The sequence below is a fragment of the Enoplosus armatus genome, chromosome 8 (genome assembly GCF_043641665.1).
Source record: "Enoplosus armatus isolate fEnoArm2 chromosome 8, fEnoArm2.hap1, whole genome shotgun sequence".
Taxonomy (NCBI): Eukaryota; Metazoa; Chordata; class Actinopteri; order Centrarchiformes; family Enoplosidae; genus Enoplosus; species Enoplosus armatus.
In genome coordinates, this window is record NC_092187.1 from 7103129 (window position 1) to 7123050 (window position 19922).

General features: G+C 42.2%; 1 protein-coding gene across 1 annotated transcript; it reads left to right on the forward strand.

The window, feature by feature from the left end:
- Window positions 1-3194: 3194 nt before the first annotated feature.
- On the forward strand, window positions 3195-18679 carry LOC139289369 (immunoglobulin superfamily member 21-like). The gene is made up of 10 exons (XM_070910955.1): window positions 3195-3258; window positions 9922-10034; window positions 10680-10801; window positions 11032-11150; window positions 12082-12197; window positions 13225-13741; window positions 15228-15328; window positions 16923-17115; window positions 17197-17235; window positions 18597-18679. The coding sequence occupies exons 1-10, from the start codon at window positions 3195-3197 to the stop codon at window positions 18677-18679; spliced, it is 1467 nt and encodes a 488-aa protein (XP_070767056.1).
- The last annotated feature ends 1243 nt before the right edge of the window (window positions 18680-19922 follow it).

Genomic DNA, 19922 nt, shown 5'->3' on the forward strand with positions numbered 1-19922 from the left:
GGCTCAGTGACTGTGGTTCTGGTCTGGGGACAAGGACACGTCGCCTCTGACAGCCTCGTGTTTCTCTGGTTTCCTCTTCATGTCAGTGGTTTGGTCCTGACGGGTGAACACCATCATGTGAAGGTAACATGTGAAGCCCACCAGTACTTCAGTCAGTAGCTACCTCCACTAACATCATGGAGACACACATTCTTCAGCTCTTCGTCCAGACATTACACTGTATCAACTTCTCACATAGTTTGCATTTTTGACCATCACACCATACTCTCAGGGCTGGACTTACTGGACTTATTCTGACCCAGAAACATGCCGTGTGTTTATCCAACAGCCTGCACTCGTAGTGAGCGTCTCCTTATTTCACATGCATTTAAAGGAATTCTGCAACATTTTTTTTCCACACTTTTTGTGAGAGTGAGATGAGAATCATCCTCATGTCAGTAAGTGTGTTCAGTACAGATCTCGAGTCAGTTACGTGCTGGAACTATTTCTTGTTGAACAGCAGCTGGCGCAGTGACCGCAGCTTCCTGAGACCAAAACCTGCACTATAACCAGAGGCCAAGTGCTGGACGGATGGATACACTGCCGTTGGTCAGAAAATAGTTCCAGCATGTAACTCCCCCTAAAACATCCAGTAGTTGTTTTCACATTTCAGTTTGTGTCCAAGTTAAACAAACAGATACAGCATGTTATTCTGTCAGCTTTAGAGCATGTTGGCAGGTGTGTTTTGAACTTTAAACAGAGCCAGGCTAGCTGTTCCCCCCTGCTTCCAGTCTTTATGCTAAGCTAGGCTAAATGTAAAACATTAGCTTCCTGTACAAACTGCGTGTGGGGTGACTGGAGGACGAGATGTGTTCCTGCTCTGCTGCCGTCCAGCAGTCAAACTTTTCACCTTGTTGGAGTTGAAACTTTAAAACTTTGATGAACACCTCCTGCAGCACTGACCCGGGGTCTGTGATTCCTAACAACAGTGCTGTGAATTGACCACTCATCACTTTTGCTGCAATGAACAAACACTTCAGTGTTAAACCAGCTAACTCTGTAAAGGTTTACATCACAATAATGGAATGATCTGAATTCATACCAATTATTTAAAGAATCTACGTGAACTCAGTTGTTATAGAACGAATGTTCAGTGTAAATGTTTAATCTATTATAGTGATTAACAGTCATTACAGTATTGATGTGCATGTAAATGTACTTAATTTCCGCACCTTAACTCTTTACATAATCATGTGCTTTGTAATACAAAACAATAATGGTACGTACAGTGATGTTTGAAATGCTTTCTCTTCTGCTGCTGCTGCTGTTTGTCCCACTTTAGGATCATTGTGAACAAATCTGAGACTCCAAAAAAAGTCAAAATATCTTAAATATTAATACAATTAATAAAACGTTCTAAGGTTATCAGAATAAAGTTGTAATTTTAAAGGGAAGTCATGATTAAGTTGAGATTTTAGTCGTTAAAAAACAACTTTATTTTTAAGAACATTATGACTTCATTCTCTTAATGGAAACAGTGACCTTTACGCTCCGTTGTAGAAAACAGACCAAAAGCACCAAATATATCTGTATTTTGAAATTTATTTATTTTCTTATCAAATTACGTAATATTATAATTTTAACAAGAGTTCTCTTACTCTTGTTTGTTTACAAATTGTACTATTACTACATTCTGTAAGTACATGGTACATTTTCTTCACAGGTTTTTGTGTAAATGACTTTGACATTTTGTCAAGTTGTTTTTTTTGTTCTTCTACTGGACAGGTTGTGAACAAATTGCCATATTTAGATAAATTCCTCATTTTCATCTGTGTTGCTTCACCTTCATGGCAGAAATGTGGCAGCCATGTTGGATGCAGCTGGTCTCAGTGTTTACACCAGCACCTTTAAATAAAATAAAATGAAAGCTATTGAAAGGGAGTTTTCTGACAGCATCAGTTTTTTGCGCCACAACATAATGTGTAGTTTTCCGCCTCACAAAAAAACATCTCCTGGAGTTCATGACACCACTGTCAGTAATGTATTCAACATTAAGCGTATGAATTGTGTGCAACCTCAAACTGCAAAGACAGGAAACACATTTGATTGATTGACATTTGTGTTTCAATGGGCCTCAATGGACTGAACGTACAAACATGCACAGTATTCAAAGTAGCGGCCATTTCTGTCTGCCGCAGGTTCTCTGCTGATACGGAAGCATTACATAGCTGTATGTCATTATGTATGGGGCGCCGATTGTAAGGTGGCACGCTGAAGTTAACAGCAACATTTTGCCACATTTAGCTCCAAACGTTTAAAAGAATGTTTTTTTAAAGTCACCAGATTTACAGCAATATTTGTGAACTTTGTCTTATTTGCTTTTCTTGTAAAACAAAATCTAACTGTTAAACATCTGTTGACAGATGAGTGGATGTGATATATTAACGAGGGTTAATCAGTGCAGTAAATTCTTGTCTTTTCAAGTTGGAAAAATGTAAGAATTTACATGGGCGTTGAGGCTGTTAAGATTGATAAAACAGTTGTTTACCCCACATATTGTAGGCAGACCACTGTTGTCTTGCTATTATTTTGTGCTTATTTATAGACTCGACACAGCCTACGTATGACTGTCAATATTGTAGTTGTTGTCAATAATGTTGAAGGACGGGGTTTAATATTAACTATTATTAATTAAGAATTTCAAGTCTTTTTCTATAAATTCTATCTCATGTCAGAAAATAAGTTGATATCCATTTTCTTTCAAATTGAGTGACAAAAAAAACATTTTCATTTTCCGATTTTTGTTTCAGAATAGGAAATTGCTTGAGACAAAGGACGCAGATTTGACCAGAGACTGTATATAGAAATATAATAATATATAATTATATACAGTCTATGGATCTGACTCACACACGGAATGAAACAAACTAAAAGAGAAACAAAGAAGGGAAGAGAGAGAGGAGGAGTGATAAAACAGAGAGAGAAGTAGAGATGGAGAGACAAAGAGACCGAGCTGAAGAGAGAGAGAGAGATAAAAGTACAGTTAGAGAGAGAGAGAGAGAGCGCTGTAATCCTCCCGACTATAACCCAGCAGCAGAGAGAGGCAGCCTCAGTGAAGGATGGGAGATGAAACGTCCTCCACTCTGACGACAGATGGAGCCTCGGTCGGTGTGAACGGTGTGATCGGTCTGAGCGGCAGCGGCAGCAGCAGCAGGATGACTGCTCCTCTCCCCCTCTGCTGCCTTCTCCTCTCTGCTCTCAACCTCAGCCTCACAGCTGGTAAGTCTTCTCCAGGACACTTCTGTGCTGAGCGAACATCACATTACTTTGTCTGTTTGTTTGATATAGTTGATGTCTGCAGAGGGATGATCACTGACTAGGTTTTTATTCACCATTCTAACACTGGTTATAATGGACACCCTGACTGGGTCCCTGTCAGTGCACTGAGAATATTTCTACTATATTAGAAATGTGATTTTGATAGATACTCGTGTTTTAACCTGCTTTATTGTGTCTTGATTCCAGACACAGACACTCTGTATTCTGGCTCTATTCTTAAAACAATTTGAAACTGTCTGTTTGAGACGGGTTGAAATGTTTGTTGTTAGTGGACGGGAAGATTTGTTTCTCTTGTTGTAGAAAGTAATGTTTTATGTTTTTAGACTCTTCCATGTATCTTTTGGAGTGAGGTCTGTAATGTGTTCACTGGTGGTTTATAGCTGGAAGCTGAGCTCATTGTCACCACTGTGATGAACTTAATCACGCTTGACTGAGAGCAACTCATTACTTATACTGGCATTGCATATTTTGTTTGTCACAAATCATCTTGATCATTTCTGACATTTGGAAAAGTAGTTTGACAAAAGAAGTTAATCTTAACTCAAAAGGTACTTTTTCCAGGCCTTTCAAGCACATCTAATGGTCTTCATTAGCAAATGGAGTTTGCTCAGTTGTCATCACCTGACCCAACTATAGGAACTTTGGTCACATGACAAGTGATACGTTGTGGAGGTTGTACAGAAGGTCACGTGACAGCAGCTGACAGACGTTATGCGGTTGACAGATGATTTTTATATATTTGTCCAAACGTCCATTCAGGACCAAAATCACCTCCCCTCACCTGAAAATTTGAGTTGTGTCACAGTGAACATCATGTCTGGTTGTATTGTTGCCATAGTTACTGTATGTCGTAGTTGTGTGGCGGTGGATACCTTTTAAAACTGCATTACTACAAATACAAAAGTGTGACCAGTTGAAACAGACATGGTGCACTCTGATGGATTATGAAGCCAGTCTCCTTAAGTAGATCTTCATATGAGAGTTTAACGCAGGGCTGGATTACTATACCTGCCCTGCGGCCCCGACCTCCAGGGGCCACAACAGCTCCAGGTTCACTTAACACATTTAAAATTTTCCTTGCTTTACGTGCTCACTGGGGTCACATTCCTAAGTAATGAATCAAATGACCTTAAAGTGACTGAAGATGCAGGTTCGACTCAGAACGCCCACCATTTGTTTAACCATGATCATGATCCATAACTCTAACGCCAACCTAACCTTAACTTAAGTCTTATAACACAAAGCACATTTAACCACAGTTTATCTACTATAACTACCATCTCGTGCACCGGTATTATAGAAAGAAATGTTTTTTTAAATGGTGTCATTAGAGGGGTTTTGCAGAATCATTCAATATCCACCTTCTGTTTGGATATAGGGTTGCAGTTAAGTGGGTGGGGGAGGGGGTCAGGACCCTTGATGACGTCAATGGAAACCAGTTGCTACCTGTAAGCTAAGAAAACAGCAAAAAAACTGAAAACATTTGATGTGCTTTGTAAAGTATACATGAACATACATTAATACTGCTGTGTTACTGACAGTCAGCTGTTTAAGACAACAGAGAACTGATCTAAAGCAAAAGAAAAAAATACATTTGGTATGAAAGTGAGTTCAGATGTTTATGCAGCCTCAGAGATCTCATAAGTTACCTAATGCTGTTTGGAGATTGTTCCTCTCGGGGATAAAAAGCCCATTGTCTGACTCTGACCCATATTGCTCAAGGTAATCTGTACTTTAAAATGATTAAATGCTTGTGGCGGTGCAAACCTCAAAGTGCATGGATGTTAATCCCAAAGCAGAATTCACAGATTTTCTGTCTATGATCTTGGGAGCCTCTGTCTAGATTTTGGATTATGAATGAAGCCACAGAGCCGAGGCAGCCTGGAGCTGATAGTCTGATGGTATCACAGTAAACACAGGATCCAGGGGAAGTTCTCAGCATGCAGCCTGTCCAGCCTTTTACAGCTACAATAAACAACAGAAGAGGAAGAAAACAAATAAGAAAAAATATATATTATGAATAGAACTTTGCTGTTGTCATTACAGCGAGGCCTCCAGAGGGCCCTTTTGATTTAATTTCACTAACTGAGGTTTTAACTGATTAATCTTCATTAAGCCACATTATTTGCTCCAGTTCATTTTCAGTTGGGGATGTTTTCCTCCCTTCTAAATACATAATGACTCTTTTGACGTCCCCATGCGTTCTGAATGAAAGTGTTTTGTTTCTGAGCCGTGTTAAAACCTTTCTTTTCACTTAATCTTATGTGTGATGTGTTATGTGTATCAGAACTTTGCTTGTTTCAAAGCTTGTGGGTTGCTCTCCACATTTCATTTTCACTGAATCTTTTCACTAGAAAAAACATTTTGGGAAATTCACTTATTTGCTGTCTTTTTGAAAGTCAGATGTTGAGACGGATATCAACCTGGTTAGCCTAGCTTCACATAAAGACTGGAAGCAGTGGGAAACAGCTAGCCTGCAGAGTAGGAGCCTTGTCATCTCTGTGAGGTTGCCAGGTTTGGTGCCATTATGTCTGTTCGGAGACCAAAACTCAAACCACTACAGCGACAGACACTGTGTCAGAGTGCTGATGTGCTGCTCAGCTGTATGAACTGTTAATAGTTCCAGATCATAAATCCCTCAAAGACCACAAACAGCCACATGAGAGTCGCGGCTCTGTGGAGGGCCATGATCTGTCTGTCTGTCTTTGTGTCTGCCTAACACTTAGACTAAAATATCTCAACAACTATTTGATGGATTGTCATGAATGTGGTTTGGGCCATCATGTTCCCAGAGGATGAGGTGATTCCCTCACTTTTCCTCTGGGCCACATATATGGTTTTGAGTGAAAGTGGATGAATTGCTATGAAATGTGGTTCAGACACACATGTTCCCCTCAGGATGTGATGATCCTCTGACTTTTCATCTAGTGCCATCATCATGTCAAAAATGTAACTTGGTATTTAGGATTAAATACTCAAAACTACATGACATTCCCACCAGCCTCGGCTGTACTTTGTATTTAGTGCTTATTAGCATTTAGCTCAAAGCACTTCACAGAGCCACTAGCCTGCCTGTAGACTCTTAGTCTGGTTAGATTTCTGTCTGTGTGCAGATTAAACTGATACAACATGCTCATCAGTGAGCTTTGGACGTGTTGGTAGAGAGAGAGCCAGGCTAGCTGGTTCCCCCTGCTTCCTGTCTTTATGCTAAGCTAGGCTAACCACGTCCTGACTCCAGTGAAATACATTCAATCATTTTTATAATAATTTGAATATTTTCTTTTCTATTATTACCGAGCTTATTGCTATCTGACTCTATATTTACTTTAGCTAAATATGTCAGCTGCACTGTTTGTCTGGTCAGTGAGGTTTGCAGAATGTTCTGTCTTTTTTTGTTATTTTCTCTGGAAAAGAGTTCCTGATGTTCAGAGGATGAAAGGAGCTCTCTTTTTGGCCTGAAATTGGGCAGCTTGTTAGCCAGATGACAGATGTGGTTGCCCTGAATATAGAACTGAGCTCTGCAATCAAAGACGGGTATTAACATGAGGTGAACCTCCCGTATTTCCCATTCAAAGCAGCTTTTGTTTTGCTCGACGTCCACCATTTCCAATGCACAGTGTGGCAGCACCAGTTGAACTGTTCTTGTAGTCTTTCAACTTGCTGCTGATGTGTTTGAGAGTGGAGTCTTTTATCTGACAGCAGACGCTCTGCCTTCTATACTGGGAGAAATTTACAAAGAGGAGAGCGACTTGGCTGGATGAGCCAGCTTTATCTCCTCCTGCAAAGACAGCACATGGAATATCAAGCACTTTACAGTGCACAGCCTCTGTAGAGGCTAAGCTGTTGAATTGTCCTTTCTGTTTGTCACATTAGGGCAAAAGCAGCCACAGTCCACAGCCAAACACTGGGCTGAGCACTGATATCACTCCCCAATATCTCATCTCACAAAACTTAATCTCATTCTAAAACATGCTTTCCCTCAGTTAAATGATTGGTGTTTACAGAGCACATTATGAATCAGTTATCACGTGTGAGTTCTGATTTTATTTTAACCATTTCAGTTATTCTGATATGTGTTAATCTCTCTGCCACATTGTTTGTGTGTGTGGAGAGACCGGAGCTTGGCGAATGGCTGGCTCTTTGGATGAAAAGCTGGAGGGAGGATTAAGAGGAAAAACATGGGAAAAATAATCTGTAGGCAGGCTGACGTCAGGCAGTACAGGCGGGTGTTGGAGGTGAGGCTGGCTGTGATGACAGAGGGCACCGGAGCTCCTCCCGGCACCGCTAGGCTGCTGCTCTGCAAGGTGCCTTTGGTCCCAGTCCATGTGTCACAAGGCAGCCATCCAGATCCTGGACATCAGTTCTCACACACACACACACACACACACACACACACACACTGTAGACTACATCAGGTCGGGGCTTTGTTTCATTTGTTTCAGTCCCTTACACATGACAGCACATGTGAAATGTGACAGCTTCAATGTCACATGTGAAATGTCCAAAAGACACCTATATGTGAATAAATCACATGTGATTTAATGATACTGTATGTGCCTGTATCACGTGATTATTTTCCACATGTGACTGTATGTCATTTTATCACATTTGAAACCCCTTTGACATCACATGTGTAATTACAATTTAAATTATGTTTTCACAATGTGAACAAACTATCTAACCATTTGCATGTGCCAATAAAATGTGAATTTATCTCAAAAACAAGTAAAATCAAATGTCTCTCTGTAAATGTAAAATTAGTTTTCCACAAAACGCTTCTTCCATGTGATGTGAAATTCATGTCTGTACATGTGTAATAAATCACATGTACCTGTATACTGTGATCTTTATGTAATAAACATGTGAAAAGTGTTTATTACGTCATACATTCATGCAGCTGAAGTTTGCATTAACCCATTTAATCCCAGCGTTCACAGCAACATAAAACTGTCGGCCTGGTGTAAATACTGCTGCCCTGGGGATTAGTGTATAGAAGCAGTGAGCTGTGTGAGATGTGTGACGGGGGTCAGCTTGTAGTTCACTGTGTAGTCCACTCGCAGGGCAGCTGCAGCGATTAACACGTTTTGATGCTGAGCTGCTAATCTAACACACAAGAAGCAGAGTGTCATAAAGAAACGCAGCGGCTGCTGTACATTCATTTAATCCCATCCTCTCCGAGGGATCCAATCCATATTAAATATTCAAGTGTCAGGAAAGAAATCTGGAGCACGGTACCAAAAACTCTGAACCAAAAAGTACTGCTGCTGCAAACACAGCAAACAATGTTTTTATTTGTTGAAAGTTTTGATCAGTTCATCATTGTACGACTACATAGATAAAAGATGACATTGAATTGGACCTTTAAAACTCAGTTTTTCCTCTTTTTTTTGCTTCCCTTTAAGTATCTTTCCGGTTGTCAAAGTGGTCTTATTCCCCCCTGACAGACAGAATCATTTATATTCTGTATCATGTTGCAGCTCTTCCTTGAAACTATGTGAGGTTTACACTGAATTAAACATTCAAGGTTTTACGGCTGCCCCGTTCCATCAAATGGAAATATTCTAAATGTCTTGAGCATCTTTTTTAAACACATCTCACCAAAATTCAGTTTAAAAGATTTGGGAAACTTCATGACATTAACTAAAGAGTTAAAGTGTAGATGAATATGTCCAATCGGGAATATCTGTCCTTCTTTATATACAGTCTATGGTCTGTCACATACAAGTCCTCCAGCAGACGTGTCCTGTGCAGTCTGCTGCTGTAAACCTCTGGATGTTTCCAGCTCATGCAGCTGCTCTCTTTGTAATGCTTCTCCTCTCTGTTCTGCCTCTGACCTTTCTCACTGTCCCCCTTTGCCTCGAGGTTTGTCTCTGTGTCACATATTCAGCATGAAAACTGCTTCTCCTTCGCTTCAGGTCGCAGGAAAGTTGCCATTAGCAACGCTACATATAGCAGTGCCTGTGTAAAGCAGTACAGTCATTCTTGCTTTTTCTATGTCAATATTAAGATGGTACATACATAATATAAGGGGGGTGGACACAATAACATGAACACCTGTACATTCCAGTGTAACAGTCCTTAATGTTGATCAGTTCAACCACCTGTCACCTTTCATGACCTGAACCATAGGAACCTCTTGAGGCTTTCGTACGAGCTTCTTCCTTGTGGTTCCACTGTATTTCACTAACTGGGATGTTTCAGATATACACAATTGAAAAGGTAACAGCAGCACTGACTACACTATGAATTAGAACTACAACTGTGTAGCTGGTAGTGGGACAGACAGTGTCTTTTCGTACACCTTTATGTCGGCTCCAGGTCACCGCCGGCACTTGGTAGTTTTTCAGTTCTCTGTCAAACACACTGTGATCCTTTATTTTTGGATTTAGTATCAGCTCCTAAGCAGAGCCTAAATTTAGTTCCAGGAACTCATCTCCACATGTGGAAACAAAAACACAACATGTGACAATGATATGCTACGTTTGGTTAAGCAGTAACATCTGTATGTATTCTGTGTCAATGCAACATCACAGATCTCTGTAGGAGCCATACAGAGAATTGTAACGTAATTTCCAAACCTCTCCGTTCTTCTCTCTTTGGCAGGTTATTTAACCGTTTCCATTGAGCCTCTTCCTCCTGTTGTCATTGGCGACACAGTCACTCTCAAGTGCAACTTCCAAACAGACGGAAACCTCCGAGAGATTGTGTGGTTTCGGGTGAGCACACAGGTGAACTTAATGCAGCAGTTTGTCTGTCTCAGTGTGTCTGTGTGAAACAATTTGTGTTGAACAAGTTATTTGAAGACATCGACTTTTCTGACATTTTCATAGACCAAAAGATTAATTAACTAATCAAATAAATGATCTGCATGTTAATCGTTGCAGCCATAATTAGCACTTATTAAATGAGCTGTATACAACTGCTGTCTTGCACTTTCAACAGCAGCCAATTACTACTAAGAGCCTAGAGAAGCTATTTTCATGTGCATGACATCATCCCAATGTAAAGCCTATAGGACTGGCAGTAGACATGTTGGGCCACTCAGTGCAGAAACAAACCAGAGAGAGAGAAAACTTTTTACCTACTCCTCGGTAAGGTAATTTTATTTGAATCAATCGATCAGTTTTCATAATAGATCCATACTCTAGACATAAAGTACAGCTGAGTCTGATGTCAGTGCTTTTTTTTTAGGTATTTATTCATTAAGCAAAATATTGAACAAAGTCAAGTTTTGACCTGATGATGGAGCTAGATGAAAAGTCAGAGGATGATTGACTGATGACTGACTGGCTGACAGTCCATCCCTACAGGGCCATGTTGCCAGTGAATAATGAATACATCAATGTACTTTCCCCTTTCAGGTGATTGAAGGAGGCAGTGCCAAGCAGAAGATTTTCACCTATGATGCCATGTACAACACCAGCTACTCCCACATGGAGGACAACCGCAAACGGGAGGACCTGGTCTACCAGTCTACTGTGCGGTAAGACAGGCTACCACTACTGGACAAGTTGTCTAATGTGCTAAGAATTCATATCAAGACAGAGACGTTCGGGGGGACGTTCTCAGCTGTAGTATGCTTTCTTTAGACAGAGGGGGAGTCATGGGTTAGGGTGAATTTAAGGTTCTATTTCTAATCTGAAGAACCTGAGATGTTATGAAAGATATAATTAAAAAACATCCTGTAATCTTCGTAACTGTGTATTTGAACAGGCTTCCTGAGGTCCAGATGGAGGATGACGGTCTATATGAGTGCCATGTGGGGATCTATGACAGGAGCTCCAGGGACAAAGTGATTCTAGCCTCCGGCAGCATCATCCTCACTGTCATAGGTACGTTTTAATTTCTGAGGTTGTCTCATGAATTTTAAAGACTGTGTCTTCAGAGGGAAAGTCAGAGGATCACCAGACTCATTAGGATTTATCCTGTGGGCACTGTGGATATCTGTAACACATTTCATGGCAATCCATTCAAATACTTTTCACTATATATTTCACTATAGCCAAAACATTCAGGAAAAGTCAGGAAAAGTCAGAGGGTCACGAAAGTACGCAGGACGGATCTTCTTAAGTTGCATGAACCACATTTCATGGCAATCCATCCAGTTGTTAAGATAACAACACAGGCATGGCTTAAAACACACCCACCAACACCTCTGAAGCTCACTGATCAACACGTTGTGTCTTGATGGTTTAACCCGTACATGGACAGAAACTTAGAAGTTGAGTGCAGCTTCCTGAAGTCTTGTCTTCACAGTAAGGTTGTCAGGTTTGGTTCCATCGTGTCTGTAAAACCTAAACTCACCAACTGTATCTGGCAACCTGCGCTGTAGCCGGAGTCACTGAACAGAAGTGCTGGATGGATGGATATACAAAATAGTTCCAGCACGTAACTCCGCTAAAACCACAAATTAATGTTTTGCAGATTAAACAAACGAAGATACAGCATGTTAATCAGGGAGTTTTAGACGTGTTGGTATTTTTGAACTTTGGACAGAGCCAGGCTAGCTGTTTCCCCCTGTTTCCAGTCTTTATGCTAAGCTAGGCTAACCACAGCCTGACTTTGGTTCAGGACGTAACACACAAACACGAGACTGAGATCCATCTGAACATCTGACTCTCTGAAAGAAAGCAAGCACACCAGCACGCTGACACAATATACAGATTTTTTCATTACTAGATAAATACCTCATAACTTTTCTTCTATGAATGGAAAGCCCTTCCATGTTTGAGTGCCTTCGTCTTCTTTGTGTTTTCTCTGCAGTACCTCCCAAGTCTATCTCTGTGGTGGCAGCCAATAGCCCGGCTCCTTTCAGCCGCTACGAGGCCCAGAACTTCACTCTGGTTTGCATTGTTACAGGAGCAAAGCCAGCTCCCATGGTGAGATGGAGCCCTTTTTACTCTTGATCTCTCTTCGAGGACTCGGTCTCCATAATCGATTTTGCGTCACTGCTTTGTGTGCTATGAAGGAAAGCTTCATGATTCATCCGTCCATTTATGATTGTGGAAAACAAATCCTGATGGAGTGAAAGAGGATGCTGGTACTTTCACTGCAGAATGAAATTGGGAGCACTGCTGGATTTGAAATGTTTAAAACAATGCCCCCCCACCCGCTCGATGCTGCAGCTACAGCTTTGGTCTGTAGCCTCTGTGACCTCTTTAGAAAATGTATTTGGGGATTGATCTCAGGGGATTAGAAGACAGCTGCATATGTGATAGAGTCAAAGTCCAGTGAAGAGTGGCTTCACATAACATATCAGCGAGACAAAGAGGAGCAGTAATACATGACACCATCACCTTGATAGAACACCACCTTATTTAATTTTCTATTTTCCATTTTCTGTGTTTATCTATTGAACTGGACGTCCTGTTCAACAGCTGTATTTGTTTAGTCAAGGTCACCTCTGCCTCGCACTGGGTTATTATAGTGATGATGGCAGACACCAATCTCTCTGGTCACATGACCATGTACTCTGAGCAATAAACAAGATAAACACAGCAGTTTCCAGCTGTAAGCTTCCCACTGACACACACACACACACACACACACACACACACACACACATATCTATAAATACAGCAGTATGTACAGCAAGAGTACAGCTGTAATATTAGAGATAACATCACTGTTCACAACAACATTTGCTTTCAATTACCTTGAAGTGGGCCAGAGGTTGTGTAGAAACACGCAATGTAATATCCACTTATAATGTAATACTGATGTTATGCACATGATATAGTCACCTTTTACAAATATGGTTGGTGGGAACGGCACCAAGGTTTTGTGTTTGCAACAGTGGCTCCGATCATAACTGATGTTCTGTGGAGAGGAAGAGGGTCAAGGTTATGATTAGAAATGCTCCCCCTGTTCCTGTTCAGCTCACCTGCTTTTTTCCCAACCTCTCAGGTGTACTTCAAGCGGGATGGTGAGCTTATTGATGTGGTGCCAAGTACCCAGTCTTCCCCCTCTGAGGGAGACCAAAGCAAGGGTCCAGGTCAAGACAAGAGCGGGGGCAGGAGCCAGGCGGGGCTCTGGAGCTCCCAGGTTCTCAGCAGTCGAGACCTTGATGACACCAAACTCCAGAAGTCCCTGTCCCTGCTGGAACAAGAGGGGAAGCTTGCTCGGTTGGGCCAAGATGGCCCCGATGACCCCGAACAAGAGCAAGTGTCTAAGTCTGACCCAGAGCTAACCACCGAGGTGATCCCCGAGACGGTGGTGAGCCGAGAGTTTCCCCGCTGGGTCCAGAGCAGCGACCCGCTCTACTACTTCCAGCACCGGCAGCAGGCGGCAGGTGACGGCACCATGGAGGTGAGAGCCATGCTGACCTGGAGCCTCAACCCCCAGCTGGACAACGAGGCCCTTTTCAGCTGTGAGGTCAACCACCCAGCTCTGTCCATGCCCATGCAGGCCGAGGTCACCCTGGGTGAGTCACGCACCAACACACTGTGGCTGAGCTAACAGGCAGGACACCGAGTCCTCTCTGAGTCAAGTCACTCAGATCATCTGGTTATAATTCAATTCAATTAAATAAAATTTACAAGAGCAGGTCTAGACCGTACTCTTTATATTATTATTACAGAGACCCAACAGTTCCCACCATGAGCATCCGATTTAAGGTCCAATTTAAATGAATAGAGAAGAGAACCATTGATACCAGATCCTTTAACTTGCTCATGTGTATGAGTGCAGACCTGGTACTTACTACTTACAACCTGACAAAAGTACTGTGACAAAGCTTACTTTAACGCAGTGGTAGTGACAGGCACATTTTCCCATCATGCCTTGCTGTTGCTCACACACACCCATTGCTCCCCATAAGCTTTACATGCTGGTGATACCTGCTCCCATATGTACTCTCTGCTGTCAACACTTCCTGTACATGCCGAACAGTACGGGAGACCCTTGTCTGCGAGCTTGTACTGTAAGACGATAATCAGTTCAGTTCTCTTAAGCAAAGGGAGAAAGGGGCACTTGTAAATCAATGTGCTTCTTTAGTCTCTCACCTATATTCAGCTTTGGCGAACCAAAACTAAATAAAGACTTGTAGCAAGCCAACCTAGAAGCCAAGTTAGAATTGATTGATTTGAAAACTTAAATCATATCCATTTCTGATAAATGTACAACACAATTACATGTTGGTAGAACGCAATTATCACAGTGAGTAAATTAAAACACTTGTGATTACATAAGTCATCAGATAAATGTAGCCTACAACTGAACATATTAAAAGGATATTGAAACACATCCTGTTAGCGCGCCTTGCACTCCTGCGGCCCAAAAGATGCACTAAACTCTAAACTTATATATAAAAGGTTGGACTGTGGATTTCCCAAAGCGACATAAAAGACTCAACTTCCTGGCATTAATTTCGGGATGTACCACTCCGGGAAGATTGTCTGAGTGTCTGATTGGAGAAGGGAGGGAAAGGGGCGGGGCTTATGTTAGGGTTCACATCAAAAATGACAATAAAGTTGCAGAATATATATGGTAAATACTGAAGTCAGACGCGCCCCCAGGAGTCCTGGCACAGTTAAGAGCTAATGAGATGAATAATGAGAGCCGTTGAGATTCAAACTTCAACACAACCACATTTGTTGGAGGACAAATTCAGCGCTATGAAGAATGAACGGGAACACGTCACTGAATTCATTCATTCAAAGTGAACTGAGAACAATAAACAGAAAGTGGGTCATCCTGAGCCATCAGCACAGTTTGTACTGCTTCACTTCAGCTGGTTTGTTCAGTGAAAAGGAGGCGGACATGTTGTCTGAGCAGGTGGGTACGTCCAATGGGGAGTCTACGTTTAGGTAACATATACTATATGACTTCATTATTATTCAGACATGTGACAGTTGAGTGTTGTCTTACTGTACAACAACAGTCCAACGTGGTATTTTACTTTCTACCAGCTGCTCCCAGAGGACCCAAGCTGTCCATGACTCCCAGTAAGGCCAAGGTGGGGGACACGGTGCGAATCACCGTCCAGGGCTTCCAGCTGGGACCTTCTGCAGTGAGTTTCCAACACAGTGGCTCTTTGAACAAGAAAACAGTGTCACCAGTGGGACATGGACATGGACAGAATAAAATAGGCCACTTTTCAAAGTGTACCACAAGTTTGAATTGAGTTCCTTCCTTCCAGGCAGCAATTGGTTTCAGTTCCTTTCTGTCCACTTTGAACATCAACTTGCAGAGACTTGAGTTTGTCATGTGATACAGCGAAGACGTTGAAATAAGGGACAATGTTAAAACTCTCCTGGCTCTTCAAGGGAAAGGGGATGTGAGGTGTTATTTGGCTTTATAATAAAATGGGTGAGTGCAGTTGTTTTTACGTAATCAAGCATGAGACACTCATCTGTACCTGTCACCTTAGTACATGTCACAGGATAATAACGTGTTTGTTTCTGTGTCACACTGACACCGAACACATCTTAAGGCTCATTCTTCACTTCTATAGTGTTTTTCTATTAACCTTGAGAGGTGAGCAGATGTGATGTTATTCACAGAGAGTAAACAGAGAGAGCAGAGTGGTGCAGCAGCCTGCAGCACAGCTCCTGGAGGAGGAGGAGGAGGAGGAGGAGGAGGAGGAGGAGGGAGTTTGCCCAAGGACACTTTAGATGGATTAACACTGTTATGATAATGATGCTGCTCCACAACACATTTAGATGTAAATACATCTGTTTCCAAAACCTGGAATATTCCTGACATTCCAGTCCTGGTGATGAAAAGCTCTTACTGTCTCTGGTTCCTGGTTTTTCGTGGTCCCTGTTCATAAACATGAGGCAGGCATTTGGTGTGTTACTCCTCTGACAAACCTCGTCACCAGCCTGCTGCTGAATCTCAAATAACATGGATTTTCAGCAATGTGTGCATGATATCAACGCACATTCGATTCCTGTATATTCATGAGGTTAACTTGTCACCCAACTGTCACACTTGCACGTCTTCCTGAGCCCTGACTGAGTCGTATATATCTGAACACACAGACAACACACTGCTGCATTCAGCAGAACTGAACTTTGCAGTGACATCATTATCTCAGCCTCTCAAGAAAAAACTATATGAAAAGACGCTCCACATAACTTCAGATATTGCCTGACAGTAATTCAATTCAGTAGTTTTCCTCATTGTTGAAGTAATCCAGGTGACTGTAGTCTCGTGGTTACAGTGCTAACAGGAACAGCTAGCAGCTAAAGCAGCCTCACTGATGCAGATTTGGCCTGAGTGTAAACAAATATGGGACTGACTTCAGACTTAAGTATTTCCCACATTTTTGATTCCAGACACCGTCTGCCTGTTAGTTTGAGAGTCAGTTTGCAGAGCTCTGCTCCTGCTGAGGGCCCACATGCCTCAGGCTACCAGGCTCCCGCCTGAGAGCCTCAGGCTGCAGTTCATCATTTCTGCTCCTGGCTCCTAAGCGTGCTCTACAGGTGGGGCATCAACCTTTATGCTGATGAAACATAAAAATCATGAGCATCATTTTCTCATTTCATGGATATGCTTCTGGTACAAAATCAGCTGTTTCTCAACTCCAATTCAGTGTTACAGGTCAGGGATGGAGAGGTCAGTGTTTTTACACCTGTGTGTGTGTGTGTGTTTGTCCACAGAGCGAGGTCTTCCCTGAGCCCATTTACACCTGGACCAGGGTCGGCGGGCGTCTGCTGGACGGCAGCGAGGAGCATGATGGAAGGGAGCTCATCCTGGAGAGAGTTCCTGCTGAACTCAACGGGTCCATGTTCCGCTGCACGGCCCAGAATCCTCTGGGCTCCACAGACACCCACACCCGCCTCATCGTGTTCGGTCAGTCGGTTTGTGTGTTGCCTGTCTGTCATTTGTTAAGTGCGCTCACAGTAAATCTCTTTTATTTGTGTGTTTTTACAGACAACCCAAGACTGAAGAAAGGAAAGGAACATTTTATTGGTAGGTCATTCAGGTCCTGTTACAACTGTTACTATGGTAACATCCCATTCATGTAAAAAAACAGTAGTATAAACACACGAGTCTGGTCTCCTGCCACTGTCAACACGTGTTAATAATAATAATAGAAACTTTGTTTGTACACCACTAACAAATGGAGCCCTGAAGTGTTCAAGGCCAGTATCAGCTGCTAGAGACTTCCCCTGCTTCAACTCATATCACTAATCAGTCGACAGACTGGACATGAATCTCTCCTTGAAGCTGGAAAAAATATGCTTCATTGAAGAAATGTCAAGGTCAAAGTCAAAGGTACAGAACCGTGTCCATAGCAACTTATGGTTCTGCAGTAAGAAACATCCAAGAGAGCTTCAAACCATGTTGCCATGCAGCTTGTGATGAACTTTGTAGAACTGGAACTGTAGATTCAGTTCAGCTCTGTGTTTCTAACTGTCTGCAGTCTCCACAGCAGTGAGGCTGATGGCTGCAGCAGTGAAAAGGATGAAAAACATTTCTAACTAACATCCATAACATAAACCACATGTATGGTCGACTTATTCGATCTTTTCCTCTCTAATACAACTTGACAGTAGGGAAATATTACAGCGTCACTCCTCTGCAGGCAGCGATGTGTTTTACATGAAGCAACTATACAAAAGTCAGTTATCAGTCAGTATCTCAGCTGGGATGGAGATTAAAGGAGAGCCTTTTCTCTTTTTGACTGTTACCAACGTGATTGTCAGTCTCAGTGTCTGAACAGTCAAATCCTGACAAAGAAACAGCAGCAGATGCCAGACTTTGGGACTTTGACAAACTTTTAAGCATCAGAAATGATGTTAGGAGTGTGTGTGTGTGTGTGTGTGTGTGTGTGTGTGTGTGTGTCACACCTGTGACATTTCCATTACACCTTAGTGAAAATGTACTGGGCCATCCTAATGGTCACACAAACCCATTGCAGATTGGGCCATCATGTGTCCGGCCTGTTCTTGGAAGAGATTTGATTGGCTGCTCAGAAACACTTAACGTTAACCACTAACTGTAAGAACAATAAAGGTGTTAAAGCTCAGCCTCAAGATGAACAGATTAACAAAGTTTCTGTTTCTTTTCAATGTTTCTTTTGTTTTGAACACACTGAACACAGCATCTTTATAAATTATGATAATTAATTATTTCAATCACGAAATAAATAATTCTATAAAAATCAAACAATCCTGGTAAAAATGTGTTGATAGAAATATAGAATATAGATTTATCCTTTAATGGGAAGTTGTTACAGGAAGCTGAAACAGTTCTGTTAACACGTCACTGTCATGGTGTCATTTGTAATATATGAATGAATGAATGAAAAATGTCTTTTTTGTGTACAGCCATCAGCGCGGCGGTCCGTCAGCACTGCCTCACATTCACCTCCATGTTGGTGCTGCTGAGCTTCACCTGCGAGCTGACGTGACCCGAGGCTCTGCTACTCCTCCACACACCACCATCACCCACGTCTACCTGCTCTTTAATGACCCCCCACCCCCGGCAGAAGCTCAACCTCCACCCAGCTACAACACTCAGTGCTGCTGGAAGATTAAAGGTGCACCCTGGGACAGAGGACAGATACTGATGCAGCACCAGGTCCTGACGCTGGGCCGTCACACTGTGAGCTTTGCTGAAGGGTTCCTCTCCTCGGACTGCTTATGAGGATGTAAGAGGCTCTGACTGCATCATACTGAGGGTCACCTATACATGTCTGCAGGGTTCACACTAGATCCCAGGGAATAATGGCATTAATAGTCCTGATAGGCCAGTGTGCACAGCCAGCTCTCATGCTGACCCCAGACCAGAGAAGATTTAATCCCCTTATGGGACGCTGCAAGGGGCACTGTTACACAGACATAAGGGCATTTCTCGACTTCACTCCAATTGCACAAAAAATGGATGTTATCATGAATCTCTGGAGGGCCGATGGAGCCACATGAAAGTGGTGGAAGGGCCCCGAGACCCCCATAAGGGCTGCTCACACCAAAACCTGCCAGACCCATCAGGCATGGATCCGTCAGGGCCGTTATTCTGTGGGATCTGGTGAAGGAGTTTTCAGGTTATTTGAGTTCTCAGAGATCAATCAACACACCTGGAGAAGAACATTAGGTTTTGTTTCCTTGCAGCTGCTCACCTCCAGAGTGACTGAGCTGGTTTGCTTTGGTTTCATCTTTGCTCCCCTTCCACAGGGTCTCTGCAGACCTCATCAAAAACTATTATTTCTGAAGATGCTTCTTCACTCTGTCCTCAGGGGTCACAATACCGTCTACAGATAGTGAAGCGGGATCAGGATCACCCCCCCCACCCCTCTCTGTCACTGACACAGTGTTTCCTTGTTTAAATGATGGAGCGCTGCTTTGGGAAGCTAAGGATATTTTACTGGAAATGATTAAAAGCTTCTAATTATCTTCAGCTGTTTATTCTGTGTAGAATTTATATAAACTAAGAGTCTACATCCATTAGCAGTCTTTATTTATTATTTTATTTTCCAGATTTGAAAATGGTCATGTTTCTCTACTGAAGACTTTCAGTCCTGTTTCTGTCGAGCTAAATATTCTTTCTTGTAGTGTTAGCTGTGAAAGAAACACAACCTGGTTGTTAGATTAACTCACACTGCCTTTAAACAAACTCATTGAATATAGAAATGAATATTCTACAGTGTTTTTTAG

Excerpts from the sequence above, each read along its gene's own strand:
- LOC139289369 (XM_070910955.1), top strand. The coding sequence starts at position 3,195 with ATGACTGCTCCTCTCCCCCTCTGCTGCCTTCTCCTCTCTGCTCTCAAC. Across the intron at positions 3,259-9,921 it reads CAACCTCAGCCTCACAGCTG|GTTATTTAACCGTTTCCATT; the intron begins GTAAGTCTTCTC and ends TCTCTTTGGCAG. Across the intron at positions 10,035-10,679 it reads GAGAGATTGTGTGGTTTCGG|GTGATTGAAGGAGGCAGTGC; the intron begins GTGAGCACACAG and ends TTCCCCTTTCAG.